General features: G+C 38.0%; 1 protein-coding gene across 1 annotated transcript in view; it reads right to left on the reverse strand.

Annotated features, from left to right (window-relative positions):
- The window catches only part of CUL3 (cullin 3), a 94846-nt gene extending 82118 nt beyond the window's left edge, over window positions 1-12728 (reverse strand). The window contains exon 1 of the mRNA XM_032857346.1: window positions 12514-12728. Coding sequence (XP_032713237.1) covers window positions 12514-12579 — 66 coding nt within the window. The 5' untranslated portion in view covers window positions 12580-12728. The remainder of the gene's footprint in view (window positions 1-12513) is intronic.
- Between the last annotated feature and the right edge of the window lie 371 nt (window positions 12729-13099).

Consider the following 13099-nt stretch of genomic DNA (forward strand, 5'->3'; position numbering starts at 1 on the left):
CTCTCTCTGACAAATAAATAAAATCTAAAAAAAAAAAAATGTGAATCTGGAAGGATATCAGTCTATTATATACTTACACATCTTGTAGGATCTGTAATAAGAGTTGGAGAGAACTACAGATGAGCCAATTAAAACTAAAACGAAGATAACTGTATTCTTTACATCCACTATATACAAAGCACAAGAAGTCTTTAGTTCCCTGTGAATAATTTGACAAGAAATTTAGAACAGGGTGGGTGGGGGAAAAGGGTGAAAATTTGAAATTCCAGGCAATTCAGAATGACACAGCTAGAAAAAAATAAACAAGGAAAAATGCTTGATCATAATTTTGAGCTTCAGCCTCAAAAAGGTTGCTCTTGTACAAATATCTGAGGAATGGCAGTATTCTAGTCAGATACAACTAAGCCATAAATTATGTAAGGATTCTCCCTCAAGGATTATAAGCACCTCAGAGCAATATAGTCTTCCTTTATTTTATTGTACCCTTTATAACACCTGGCAAAATGCCTAAGTGACTTTCAAAAAATATGATTTGAACGTGGTCCAGTTATGGTTAATAATAATGATGAATCTTATTTGATTGACCAACAACTACACAATGACTTATAACATCTGCAAGCATCCCATTTATCCAACAGTTAATCTTGAAGCAACCTCAACCATCAAAAATCTAACCAAAGACCCAAGTGTTAAGGGAACAGTACAAGGGGATATTCAGATTTCACACAAGTTATTTAACTTGCCAGAATTTACTTGCTTCACATGCTTGTGGCAGAAGAAACACGAGATGATCATGTACTGTGTGGCAATTAACAAAGTCTGTGAAAGCATCTGGCACACAGCACTTGTTCTATACATTCGTTTTCTTTACTACACAAAACTGACACAGAGCCTTACTTAATAACTTAACCTGAATGTAAAGTTGAGATTGATGTTTGCTTAACTGGATTTTCTGTGGTTACAGTGGACATCAGATGGCCACAGAACTGTGCTGCTAAAAGTAATAAAATTGATGTCAAAGAGCAGAGAGAAAGATTATCAATTAGAAAAGCACAGGAGCCTGGGATAATTCTGTGAATCACAAACTGAATCTGATCAACATTCATTTGGACTCTAATATCATTATGGAACAGTAACATTTATAATGAGAAAGCTGATCAAAAGAAGGTTCAATTATAATCTGTATTTCAGTCCTCAGCATGAGTAAGCTCTTCAAAAATCAATTTGAAACAATTTTTTTTTCAAATACCAAAGATCAAACTTTCAGATTAGCCTATTGAAGTCCATGTTAAGTCACAACTGACTTGAGTACAACGTATTTCAATGACTTTTGCGTATATGAAGAAAGGTACGTGTAACATTTCACGGTCTAATGATAATCACAGTAAGACGCAATTTTAAGTACTGTCACTGAAGCAAGAAGTTTGTCACTGTCCTACTACTGGTGCTGTTTTTGCAAATGAAAAAATAAAGGCCACCAACTGGGCACCCTAAAACACATTTTATCCAGAGATATAATTAGAGACCTTCCCTATTAAGAAAATCACTTCTAGTTTATATCAAAGTTTATATCCTACAATCTAAAATTATTAATTTTAATCAAAAGTGACAATATTTTCTTCTCCTTAGCTTAGGTAACTTGTTTATTGTTGTTGTTTTTGAAATGGGTAAACCCTGTTTTTCTAAAACTATGATAATGTGTAAAAAGCTCTACAAATTATAAATTAGTTTACACTGGAATCAGCTACCCACAGTCCAAAGGGAGAGGGGGAAAAATGTGATAAAGTATAAATTACCAGTCAGCAAATGTGATATGACAACAAAAACCCATCGTACGAAATTATTACAAAAATCTGGTATCAAATCTGCTCAAAATTTCTCCAAAACTACCAATTCACACACAAAAAAGAGTACACAAAAACATAGCTAATTTCCCACTGCTTCGTACTATTTAACCATCATCACTGAAATAAACCATTTATTTTAAAGAAAATTCTAAATCCAAAACATAGGTAGGTGACTTTTACAACACTACACAAAATGTTTTATGCCACAACAGAACACACCAGCATTCCATTCCTAGACTTATGCATAAGTATACCTATTTAAATGAAACTTTTAGAGTTGGAATGAGCCTAAAATAACCAAAAATTAAAATCTCATTTTACAAATGAGGAAACTGAGGCTAAGTTGCTTACCCAGGATCACACAGCTAAGCAGAGCAATGAAGAAATCTGTGTCCTAAACTAAGTGTCCTTCTGCTAACCCCAGGTCAACTCAATGGGTGTTCAATATTAAGATGTCTTTTTATAGTTGTATAGGCTAATGTTACCACTGAATTATTATGGCTACCGGCATGTTTCAGTTCAGTCTAGAGAAAAGAGCCTTTAACTTAAATCAGGCTTCTATTCATGGTTCTCCGTAAATTCAAGTCCTGAAAGTATCCCTTGGTAAATTATCCTCTCTAGACCTCCCTTTCTTCACCTATTACGTAAGACGGGAACAGTCTCTCAAAATCCTTCTTAGCTTTTAAAAATTAAAATGTGAATACAAACAGAAGCAAACAAATTACTTGTTTATTTGGCTAGGGCTAGAATTCAGCAAAAAAAACCCCACAAAATCCCTCACACTTCTCTCATGTCTCATTTGCATATACCATGAAAAAAAGTGAATTATTTTTAAGTGCCTGGTTCTTGTGCTTCAGAATTCGTTTTACTGTTTAACCTATTTAATATGTTCTCAAACACAAAAAATAAAGATTATATTAAAGCATTTTAACATGTTAACGTCAAAGAATCCCTTTTTGAAACCTATACTTAGATAAATTCCTACTGAACTGAAATTCAATAAATTCCTATTCAAAAAGTTTAAAAAAGTGTGCTATCAGCCTTATAAAGAGCAATGTGTTAACTCACCAATATGTCAACTAATGTCTTTCTCATAGGTTATAACTTTGCTTTATTCAATGCAATACACACTGGGATACCCTTAAGCAATTTATATACTCAAATTTTACTGAAAACATACTTCCATTGATTAAAAGTTCTTAATAACATTTATTCTCTTATGAGAGATGCGTTTACCTTGAATCGAGAGAGGCTTACGCTTGCAAAAGCTCCTTCCACTGGCTGAAAACTAATTTTGAATTCTTTTTATAGAGTACTGCATTGTATAAGCTTTAGGGCCCCAGGATCTGCCCCTGGCTAATAATTTGAATGGCATTCTTAGAATTAATTTTCCAATATATTCCTATTAAATAAATGTTTCAGAATCTAGCAAATGCTTAACAGAATACAACTAGGCAGTGTAGTGTAGTGGGAAGAATATGAATGTTTTAATAGATACACCTGTGACCTAAATCCCAGCTCTGCCCTTTCTTAGTTGGATATGCAATATTACACATACCTTACTAGGTCTCTCTGAGCCTTAAGATTTAAAATCGTAACAACATCTAAAGGTTGTAAGGATTTGAGGTAATTTTAATTCAAAGCACCTAAAACACACTAACATAAGGTAGACATTCAACAAATTGTTGTTACTAATGTTATAAAGCAATTTCTCATACTATCCATAAACTGGAAAGAAAAAAGAATTTATCATGATTACTTTCAAGAGGATAGACAAATACATACGTAAGACTGCCCAGTTAAGAGTTGCTTCAAATAAGAATGACTTGCAATCTTATGTTAAAGAATTCCTCTTAGCAATGAAGCTTTGCTTTTATCGAAAAATATCTCTAAAGGAGCTTGTATTTTCTTAAAGTAGGTAAAGATATTCCTTTGAAGTCTTTATTCATTTGCTCAGCAGTAACCTCTCACATTTATAAAGTAAATTTGGGTCCATTCCTTTTTCAGTGATCACAAGTACTAAATGAATGAAAGTCACAAAGTTTTACTTAACTACATTTTCAACTTCTGACTGACTTTAAAAAATAAAGCAATGACTTCTAGTAGCAAAAGGTCTGAATTAGGGGTTAAGGCAACTAAACAATCAGTTCTCAATTTACTATTAATCGTCTCAACTTGGGCAAGCAGGACTCTCAACTTTAAAAAGGCTGGATTTGGGGGCGCCTGGGTGGCTCATTGGGTTAAGCCTCTGCCTTCAGCTCAGGTCATGATCCCAGGTTCCTGGGATCGAGCCCCACATCGGGCTCTCTGCTCACCGGGGAGCCTGCTTCCCCCTTTCTCTCTCTGCCTGCCTCTCTGCCTACTTGTGATATCTGTGTCAAATAAATAAATAAATAAAATATTAAAAAAAAAAAAAGGCTGGATTTTAAAGCAGTGGTTAATAGAACTTTTCCAAAATGAAATCTTGTATACAAATGCCAGGTTTGAAACAGCTTTAAATAACAAGAGAAGGAGATTTTTGAAGCTACACCTAATTCCACTCCTCCTATGCCTCCAGGGTCCTGGAGACTCTACAACTTTGAAACTAACTGTCCTACATAAAACATAATACATTTTTTAGTTGAAAATTCTGACTTTACTATTAGAAAACTCATTCAAATGTCTCAGTGATCCCACTGTTTATTAGAAAACACTTCCTGATGTTTCTTTTAATCCTCACAACTAATCTGTGAAAAAGACTGCTCCAGTTCCCATCTTAAAGTTGAGAAAATGAAGAGTGTATTAGTTCATTCACTCAACGTTGTTGGATACTATTGTGCTGCGCTGACAAAGATCAATACAAAAAGACTTGATGCCGCCTCTAAAAAAACACACACATTCTAATAAAAGAGATACAGACTATTCTTTGAACACTTTTGGATAGGAAGAAAAACAGTATGGTAGCTAGCATGACAGGGAAGACAGGAAAAGAACATTTTCCTTCTCTGAGACCTGAGGGAAGACACTGAGAGAATGAGTAAAGATACAGGTTAAAGGCTACAACTGAAAAAGAAAGCTGAAGAACTTACACAAGATAACATTAGTTTTTGACAGTGAAGCAGTAGTTAAGTTTCTGGAAGAAGACAGATAAGAGAATTCTCAATAAAGAGCTTAAAGCCAGTGATTCAAGTTTGGAATAGCTCACACAGGAGAAGAGAGAGGGAGCTTACCAGGGACACACACAAAAAAACTGCCGAGAGGCCCTGGGAGTCCAGCTTAGATACCACTATCTTCCAGTTTTCCCCAGGAGTGCACAACAGCCTAAAAAATATAAGCAGTGAAGGCAGATGGATGGAATGATCCAAGATACTTTGTGCCATTTCTGGACTTGCTCTAGAGAGGTAGTAAGAAAAAAGAGGCAACTAGTAACTGGCATCATCGTTTGGGATAATGGAAGGGGTCTTCTTGAGGTCCAAGAGCGCATTAATGTGAGAAGGAAACAAGCAGAAAGTAGAACAGAATAATTAAATAATAACAACTGGCATTTACTTACAATGTCTACTTTGCACCAGGTACTATTCTAAGAGCTTTACATGTATTAACTCCATTTTTACAAAGTAGGTGCTATTGTTTTCTCCTTCTTATAAAGGAGGAAAAAAGGTTAAGCAATTTGCTCATTATTATAGCTAATAAATGAAGATGTTAGGATACAATGCAATATTGGGAGTTTAAGATTTCTAAAGCAATGGAATAACAAGCTCTAAGACAGAGTGAACACCACTGTAGTAAGAACAGGCCAAGTCCATTTGATCATCATTGTATATAGTGCCTGACCTCCAGTAGGAACACATAATAAACGTATTTTAAATTGAATGAATGTCTGTGCCACACATAGTGGATAAAATTAAGATCCAAACTAGAAAGAATATCTGTGAGAAAGGTATTAAAGTCTTCAATGACTGAAGAACATGTGTAAGAAGTTAGAGACCAGCATAGGAAATGCACAAAGAGTAGTTCACAAGGGCCCAAGCCACAAAAAAGGATGATGAATGTGGCAATAAATTGTTATGTGGGCCCAATGATTCAAGGATTACAAGGAAAACAGACACCTCAATTTAAGAAGATAAGCCAGTATTCTCAGGGCAAAGCCAGGTTTCAGATGAAAAGGCAGTAAGGAATTCTGAGAACAGGCTGAAGATACAGGAGAGTCAATCTGCAACGAAAGTAGATTACAGTGGACAGCTAAACAGGCTGGGAAGAAGGATTCATGGTGGAGGGAGTAAAAGATAAGAGTATAGCTAGTTAACAGAAAAGACTGGGCCACAGGTTCAGTCTTCTGAAGATCAAGCCAAGGGTACTGCAAATGCATCATACTATCTTTACTTTCAAGTCATTATTGTTTCAGAAGACTAGACTGACTTCAAATCATTAATGACTGACTACATCTTAAGACCTCACTTATAGTGGCAAAAACAGCAGTAAACATTTTAGAGTACTACTTGCATCAACTTACCCAAGTAATCAATTACTATGGTTTGGCTTAAAGGATTAGTTTCTCATTTAATCATTCACTAACCACCCACACTGTGTCTAACACTATGCTAAGTATTTTGTGGTTCAAAAGGGTGTCTCGTGTAAGTTTTGGGCAGGGACCACAATCTAGTTCACGAGTGAAAAAGCAAATAAAAGGAAGGAATGGAAAAAAAAAGGGAGGAAACGAAGAAAAGCAAAATGTATTTTTAGATAACATTTAAAATACGTAGTAGAATGTACACACCAAATGAATGTGTGTGTAGACATTCATTTATTCCTCCAATAAAGTTACCTAAGAAATGACATACTTACTTCAATTATTATGTAAGAATCGTTACTGGAACTTTTTTTTTTTTTTTTGAAACTACCCCCAAAAGCCAATAGCATTCTTTTCAAGTGCCCCAGTGGTACCTAATCCTTTATCCTTTGAGACTGACTTTTTAGTGTGGTTCAAATTTGCCCTGCAGGCTTTTCAGAATAAAAAACAGTACCAAAAAAATGGCAGCATCACTAAAGTAAGCATACAATATTATAATAAAACTACTTGCAAAAATAACAATCAAATTTAACATTTAAATTGTGGCATAATCATGGCTAAACAGTAACCACAGCTGAATGCTAGACAGGGTACTAATGCCTTTTTTTTTTTTAAATCTCTCAACAACCCTGTAATATAGGTCCCACTGATAATTTCATTTCAGAGGAGGAAACTGAAGGTAAAAGGGGTTAAGTAACTTGTTAAAGATGATGTGGCTAGGAAAAGGTGCAAATGACATTAAAAATCTGGCAGCCAAAAGCAGACCATACTCTATTATACTCATTCTATTTTTTAGTCATACTCCTAAAACAGATGTTGAATACTCTGAAGGGAAATTCTGTTAAAGACTATCCATAGTTTTGGGGCGCCTGGGTGGCTGGCTCAGTGGGCTAAAGCCTCTGCCTTCAGCTCGGGTCATGGTCATGGTGCTGGGGTCCTGGGATCAAGCCCCGCATCGGACTCTCTGCTCAGCAGGGACCCTGCTTCCCACCTCTCTCTGCCTGTCTCTCTGCCTACTTGTGATCTCTGTCAAATAAGTAAATAAAATCTTAAAAAAAAAAAAAAAAAAAGACTATCCATAGTTTTATTCTTAATGAGTAGTCAAAGAAATGCAAACTAAAGCATTAGAGTACTATTTTTTCACCTATGAAATTAAGGATATAAAATGTTGGCTAAGACACTACTACACAGTAGAAACCTGACAGGTATAATTAATTCTGAAGAATATTCACTTACGAGCCAGATTAGGATCCCAGTTCTGCCACTTACAAGCACAGTGACCTGAAGCAAATTTCTTAGGTTCTCAAGGCCTCCTTTGTAAAACAGAGGAGAGTAGTAGTACTCTATAGAGCTGTGCAAATGAAAAGAGTTTACACATACAAAGCACAGAGAACAGTGTCTGTGGCCCATGATAAGCATTCACTGAGTGTTAGCTATTATTATTCCTACTTTTCTGGAGGTCAACTGGCAATATGTACCAATTTTGTTTGGCTTAGTAACTCCATAATCATGCATAGGTTCAAATATTTATGTGCCTAAATAATCACAGTTGCATTATCTATAACAGAGGAAGTATGAATTAACCGGAATAGATCAAAATACCTGGCAGTAGAGAAATGGTTAAGCAAACTGAGGTGCCATAGAATACTAGTCTTTACTGATCATATCCTTAATATATTTAACGTGAGAATACTGCATTTTTTAAAAAGCTTTTTTTTTTTAAATGATATTGTACCTCAATTTTACTGGGTGCTCAGAAGTGTATGAAAGATTAAAAGAAAATAAAACACAATGTAAATGTTGCTTATTTCCAACCAGTAGGGTTAGATGTGATTTTTATTTCCTTATTTATAAATTTAGATACTTAAGTATTCTATCATAAATATGCATTATTTTTATAATTAGAAAACCTACTAAAATGAATTCATTGCTTTGACAGATTGTGACTGAATAGTTTTCACAATACACTGATAGACACTAATTGCAATTCCTATTATACCTCAGTGATTTGTGCTTACTAGTAACATCTTTACTTTTTTGCTGCATTTACAATGAATAAATGAGATCTATTTTCAAACTTGCATTATTTGAAACTACAAATCGTTCAGTAACTTTTATAAAAATTCAAGAAAACTGCTAACAAACATCAGATGATCTTCAATGAAAATAAGATAAAAAATTATCTGATAGTTGGGAGCAATTTAGGAAACAAAGGGAGGACATACTTTTTTTAGTCTTAACTATATAACCTTTACGAACTAGAGAAATGCTGTTATTAGCTACATTTAATGAATGACGTACAAACAAATGAAGCTTTCTCTACCTTGTCTCAATGAACTGACCTTATTTAAAAGGCCAAATTCTACATTATATTCTATACTCTAAAATAATTTCAAATTCAATACTGGTACTTTAATTTCCCAGGCTCCTCTGAACTGTTATCTAGGAAGATAATGCAGAATATAAACATCTTATAAATAACTACTTTAAGCTTTTGTTTTTTAACTTCTAAAGCCAGAGAGGTACTAACAGTTACAACATAGCTGGCTGTCCTGAAACTGTCAAACAGAAGAATCAATCTAAGTATAGGCAACACTTTAATGAATCTGTTATACCTTACTCCATAATTTCTCTGTTAGAGAATGAAAAATACTTAATTCCCCACCTGTGTGATTTGCAAGACTATTATTCGGCTTTCCTGTACATAGTTCAGGTAGTCCTAGACAACAATTACTTTCTCTAAGGAAGAGAAATCTATTATGAAGATCAAAGCTGTTCCCCCAAATCTAGCAAATTTTACAACAAAAACATTAACTGTTCCCAATTGTAATTAAACTCTTGCGTTCTTAAGTACATCGCATATGATCTTAAAACTCATCTCTTTCTAATGTCATTCACTCTCTGGTTTCCACCTAACCATAACCTCCACATCACTGTCTATGCTACACAGGTGGAGCTCTGTGAAGCTCATCTAGGATTATGAAGTGGACATCAAAACCAAAGATTCCTCACCATGATTTAGCATGCTTTAATAGCTGAAACAACTTTCAGATCACACTCTAAAGACAATCCCTTTCACAATATGACTCATAACTCTGAAGACTAAGATAAGAAAGGACTATTAGAAGAGAAAAGAATATTTTCAAACATAGCCTTTCCAATCCAATCAAATTTTTCAAGCCCACGTGGACAAAACCCATGTGGCAAGTACAAGTGATGAGGAATGGCTTTTCAAAGGACAAAAGGTTCACCTGACAGCAACTAATCCTACATAGTGGAACAAAAATTCTGGAGTGAGATATTCAGCAACAGCAAGGCAAGAAGAGCAGGAACTTCTTGGGGCAGCACTCTGATCCAAATCCATATAGCTTCCAGGAGTTTCACAACTACAGCCTCCTTCCTTAACAAAGTTTTGTGGCCCTTGCTGTTAATTTTGGGTACCAGGAAAAAAGGAAAAAAAAAAAAAAAAGATGTGAAATGACATGCATTTTGTGTGGTGCAGGAAACCTTACAAACTGAAATAAACTCTAACTCCATCAACAATTTTTAAATCCAGAGAGTCCCTATTGTTCTCCATCTTAAAAATAAGTAATTTCTCTTAAAACCTTATAAAAAGTTCTACTTAAAATTGTGCATAAAACTATGTTATGACCTTTTACTCTTGTGAACAATGATGAAGACACACTTAGAATATGCATTCAAGACACTAAAAAGAGCCTGATTTTACTGATGGGACTGTATCTGGAATAGGCTTACACATCTATAAAATAACCTCTAAGTTCACTTACCACTCTATTCTGCAATGAAAACAACCTCAAAACATATTTTTACACCTTTTACACCTCAATTTTATAAAACAGAATCTGAAATGAGCACCTGAGACCTTTGGTTAAACTACAATTTTCTTAAACTACAGTACCTACAATATGTCCAAAGATTAATGCAAATACTATAGCTGTAAATAATGTACATATGTACACAAATACTATTTTTTCTTTACAGAATACTACACATTTACTACTAGAAGACTGCTAACCTGGAAGAAAAAAGAAAGTTTGAAATGTCTATAAGGTACTCAAACATTCACCAAAGGGTAAGTCATGAAATATCATACCACTGAGGCATCTATCTATTCTTAATGAGGGCTCAAGGAACCAGGACTTAAAAATTTTTATATTAAAAAGTATAAAGGTTCTTTTCAGTGGAAACTACTTATGAAGATGAACACTCACAAAATGAAAAACTATGCTTTTAAAAATTAGCAGGCATTAAACTGAGTATCAAACACAAATCATTTATAAACTTCATTAAAAGATTTTAGAAAATTTTAGATGGCAACAAGTTATGAACAGAAAAGGTCCAAATTAGCTCACAACCATAAACACTACTTTAAAAAAAATCAGTTTCAACACTGCGTGCTAATCTATCATATATTATACTCTTTCACTAAAGGAATAATGCAATTCTCTCCTGTCTCTTCCAGTAATATACAACATCCAGAAAGAAGGGATCTTGATCTTCAAGCAGTACTTATTTCAAGCTCCTAGAACGGTGCCTGGCACACAGTACTCTGTATTTATTGAACGAATGAGGAAATGAAGACCAGGGGAACAGGTAAAACCTAAAGAGACGACAAAGCTGATCACATTTAAAGGTACAACTGGTTAATCACAATATTAACAAAACTGAGTTAATGTTATATGTGAGCTATTCCACATTTTCGTAATAAATCTGAATTAGAAGAACACAGACTTCAAAAATGGCAAATTTTCCCTAGAAAACTTGTATAAAACTATTTAAAATTCATAACAATTCTAAATTCTGGTCAAAATGTTCACAACTGACTTAGAAGCAAAGCTAACATTACCCAAAAATTCATAAACCCAGCTCACTTCATTGTAAGGGAAAACACGCTAATCGACTTCATTAGTTCCCTTTGGTATTAGTAAGTCTTGCCTCAGTGCAAATTACACTTCTGAAAAAGCAAGCTTAAAAAAGTGAATTCAAACCCCATTCTCCCCCTTCACAAGGTTATGTCTATAATCCTAAAGCATTCAAGATCTTTCTCTAGTTTTACTGTTCTAAAATCTTCAGTTCAATTGCTAGTTTGTCTATCTTGACGTATACCTGTTACTGTAGCGATGCGAGCCAAGTATGTCCAGTTTCTGTTACAACAGTTTATTTTAATTGCTTGCCATTGGCTATCTGAATCAGGTATGACATCCAAAGTTATACCCTACATGCTTAATACTTCAACCATATGACTCAACGTAATGCTAAAAAAGAAAGTTTCTGAACAACACGTTTGCTGTCACTAAAACCTATAGAGTAGAGCAACTCGGGGTAGTGACGACTCGTTCTTTTGGGCTTCCATGGCTAAGAAATGGAGAAACAATTGTCCAATGTGTTTTCTCTTGCTTCCCCTTGACCCTCCTTCGAGTGGCGGGGCAATTCCTGCACAAGAGAGTTTGTAAAGTGCTTTGGAAGCCTGTGGATGAAAGAGGCTATAATTACAGCTGATGTTAGTACGTTACTATTGAGCATTACAGGGAACCACTGTCACTGCGTCGGGGGTAGACTGGTGGCAAAACCCTTCCTGAGGAGGGGAAGAGAGAGGGAGAGGACAGTCCCCTTCATCATCCTAAAGGTCTGACTGGCCACCTTTGGGGCTAGGTTATTTTTCAAACTGCAGCGAGACCACACGTGAAAAGTTACACACACGCCCCATACACGGAGGACTTCCACAGTCCTCGTCCCTGCAGTCTGGTGGTCCCGGGAAGTGAGCAGGGAGAGGAATACTAGGGGTTGGGCCTATACCCCAGGAATGTGCGAAGGTGCTGGGACCGGCCAAGGGGCCCTGGCCGTAGCCGACGCCCGCTGGTTGGCCGGAGGAGCAGCTCCCGGGCGGGTGCGCGGCGCCGGGCTCCGGCGCGGGAAGGCGGCCGCGCCGGGGCCCCGCGCCGCCCGGTTGCCGGGAAGGCTCGCGCCCCGCGGCCGGCGGCGTGGGGGAGGGGAGGCCGGGCCTGCGGCCTGTTGGGGGAGTTCAGCCCGGGCCTCGCGTGCGGCTCTCCGCCGGGCCCCCGGCCCTGGGGTCCCAGGCGCCGAGGAGAGACTCACCGGAAAGGCCCGGATCCGCATCTTGGTGTCCTTCCGGCTGCCCGTGCCTTTGCTCAGATTCGACATGGTGCTCGTCCCCTCCCCGGCGGCGGCTTCGGGTCGCACTCCGAGGCGCCGGTGTCACATTTAAGGCGGGCGGGCAGGCGAGGGGCTACGCTGGGGGCGGCGGCGGCGCGGCCCCCGGGCTGGGCTGGGGAGCTGGCCGGCCGCTGGGCGGCCGCGGCGGGGGCGGCGGCAGCTGCTCGGGCTCCGGCGGCTCGGGCTCGACTGGGGGTCTGCGCTAGCGCGGCGGCTCCGCGGGGTCCCCCTCACGCCCGGCTCGGCTCCCTTTATCGCGCTCCTCCGCGATGGCGGCGGCGGCGGCGACGGACAAACATCTCACTGCGCAGGCCGAACGTCCTCCTCCTCCTTCTCCTCCTCCGCCTCAGCGAGACGAGATCCGGCCCAGAGGGTGGAGGGGGGAGGAGGAAGGGAGGAGAGCCGGAGAGTGGAGAGATTGGGGGGAGGGGGGTGGGAGGACGGGAGGGGGAGGCAAGCGGCCGCGGCGGGGGACGCTCAGATCTCGCGAGAGGAGGGCGAGCGCGCT

This window comes from Lontra canadensis, unplaced genomic scaffold (genome assembly GCF_010015895.1).
Source record: "Lontra canadensis isolate GAN:19392208 unplaced genomic scaffold, GSC_riverotter_1.0 scaffold13, whole genome shotgun sequence".
NCBI classification, from domain to species: Eukaryota; Metazoa; Chordata; class Mammalia; order Carnivora; family Mustelidae; genus Lontra; species Lontra canadensis.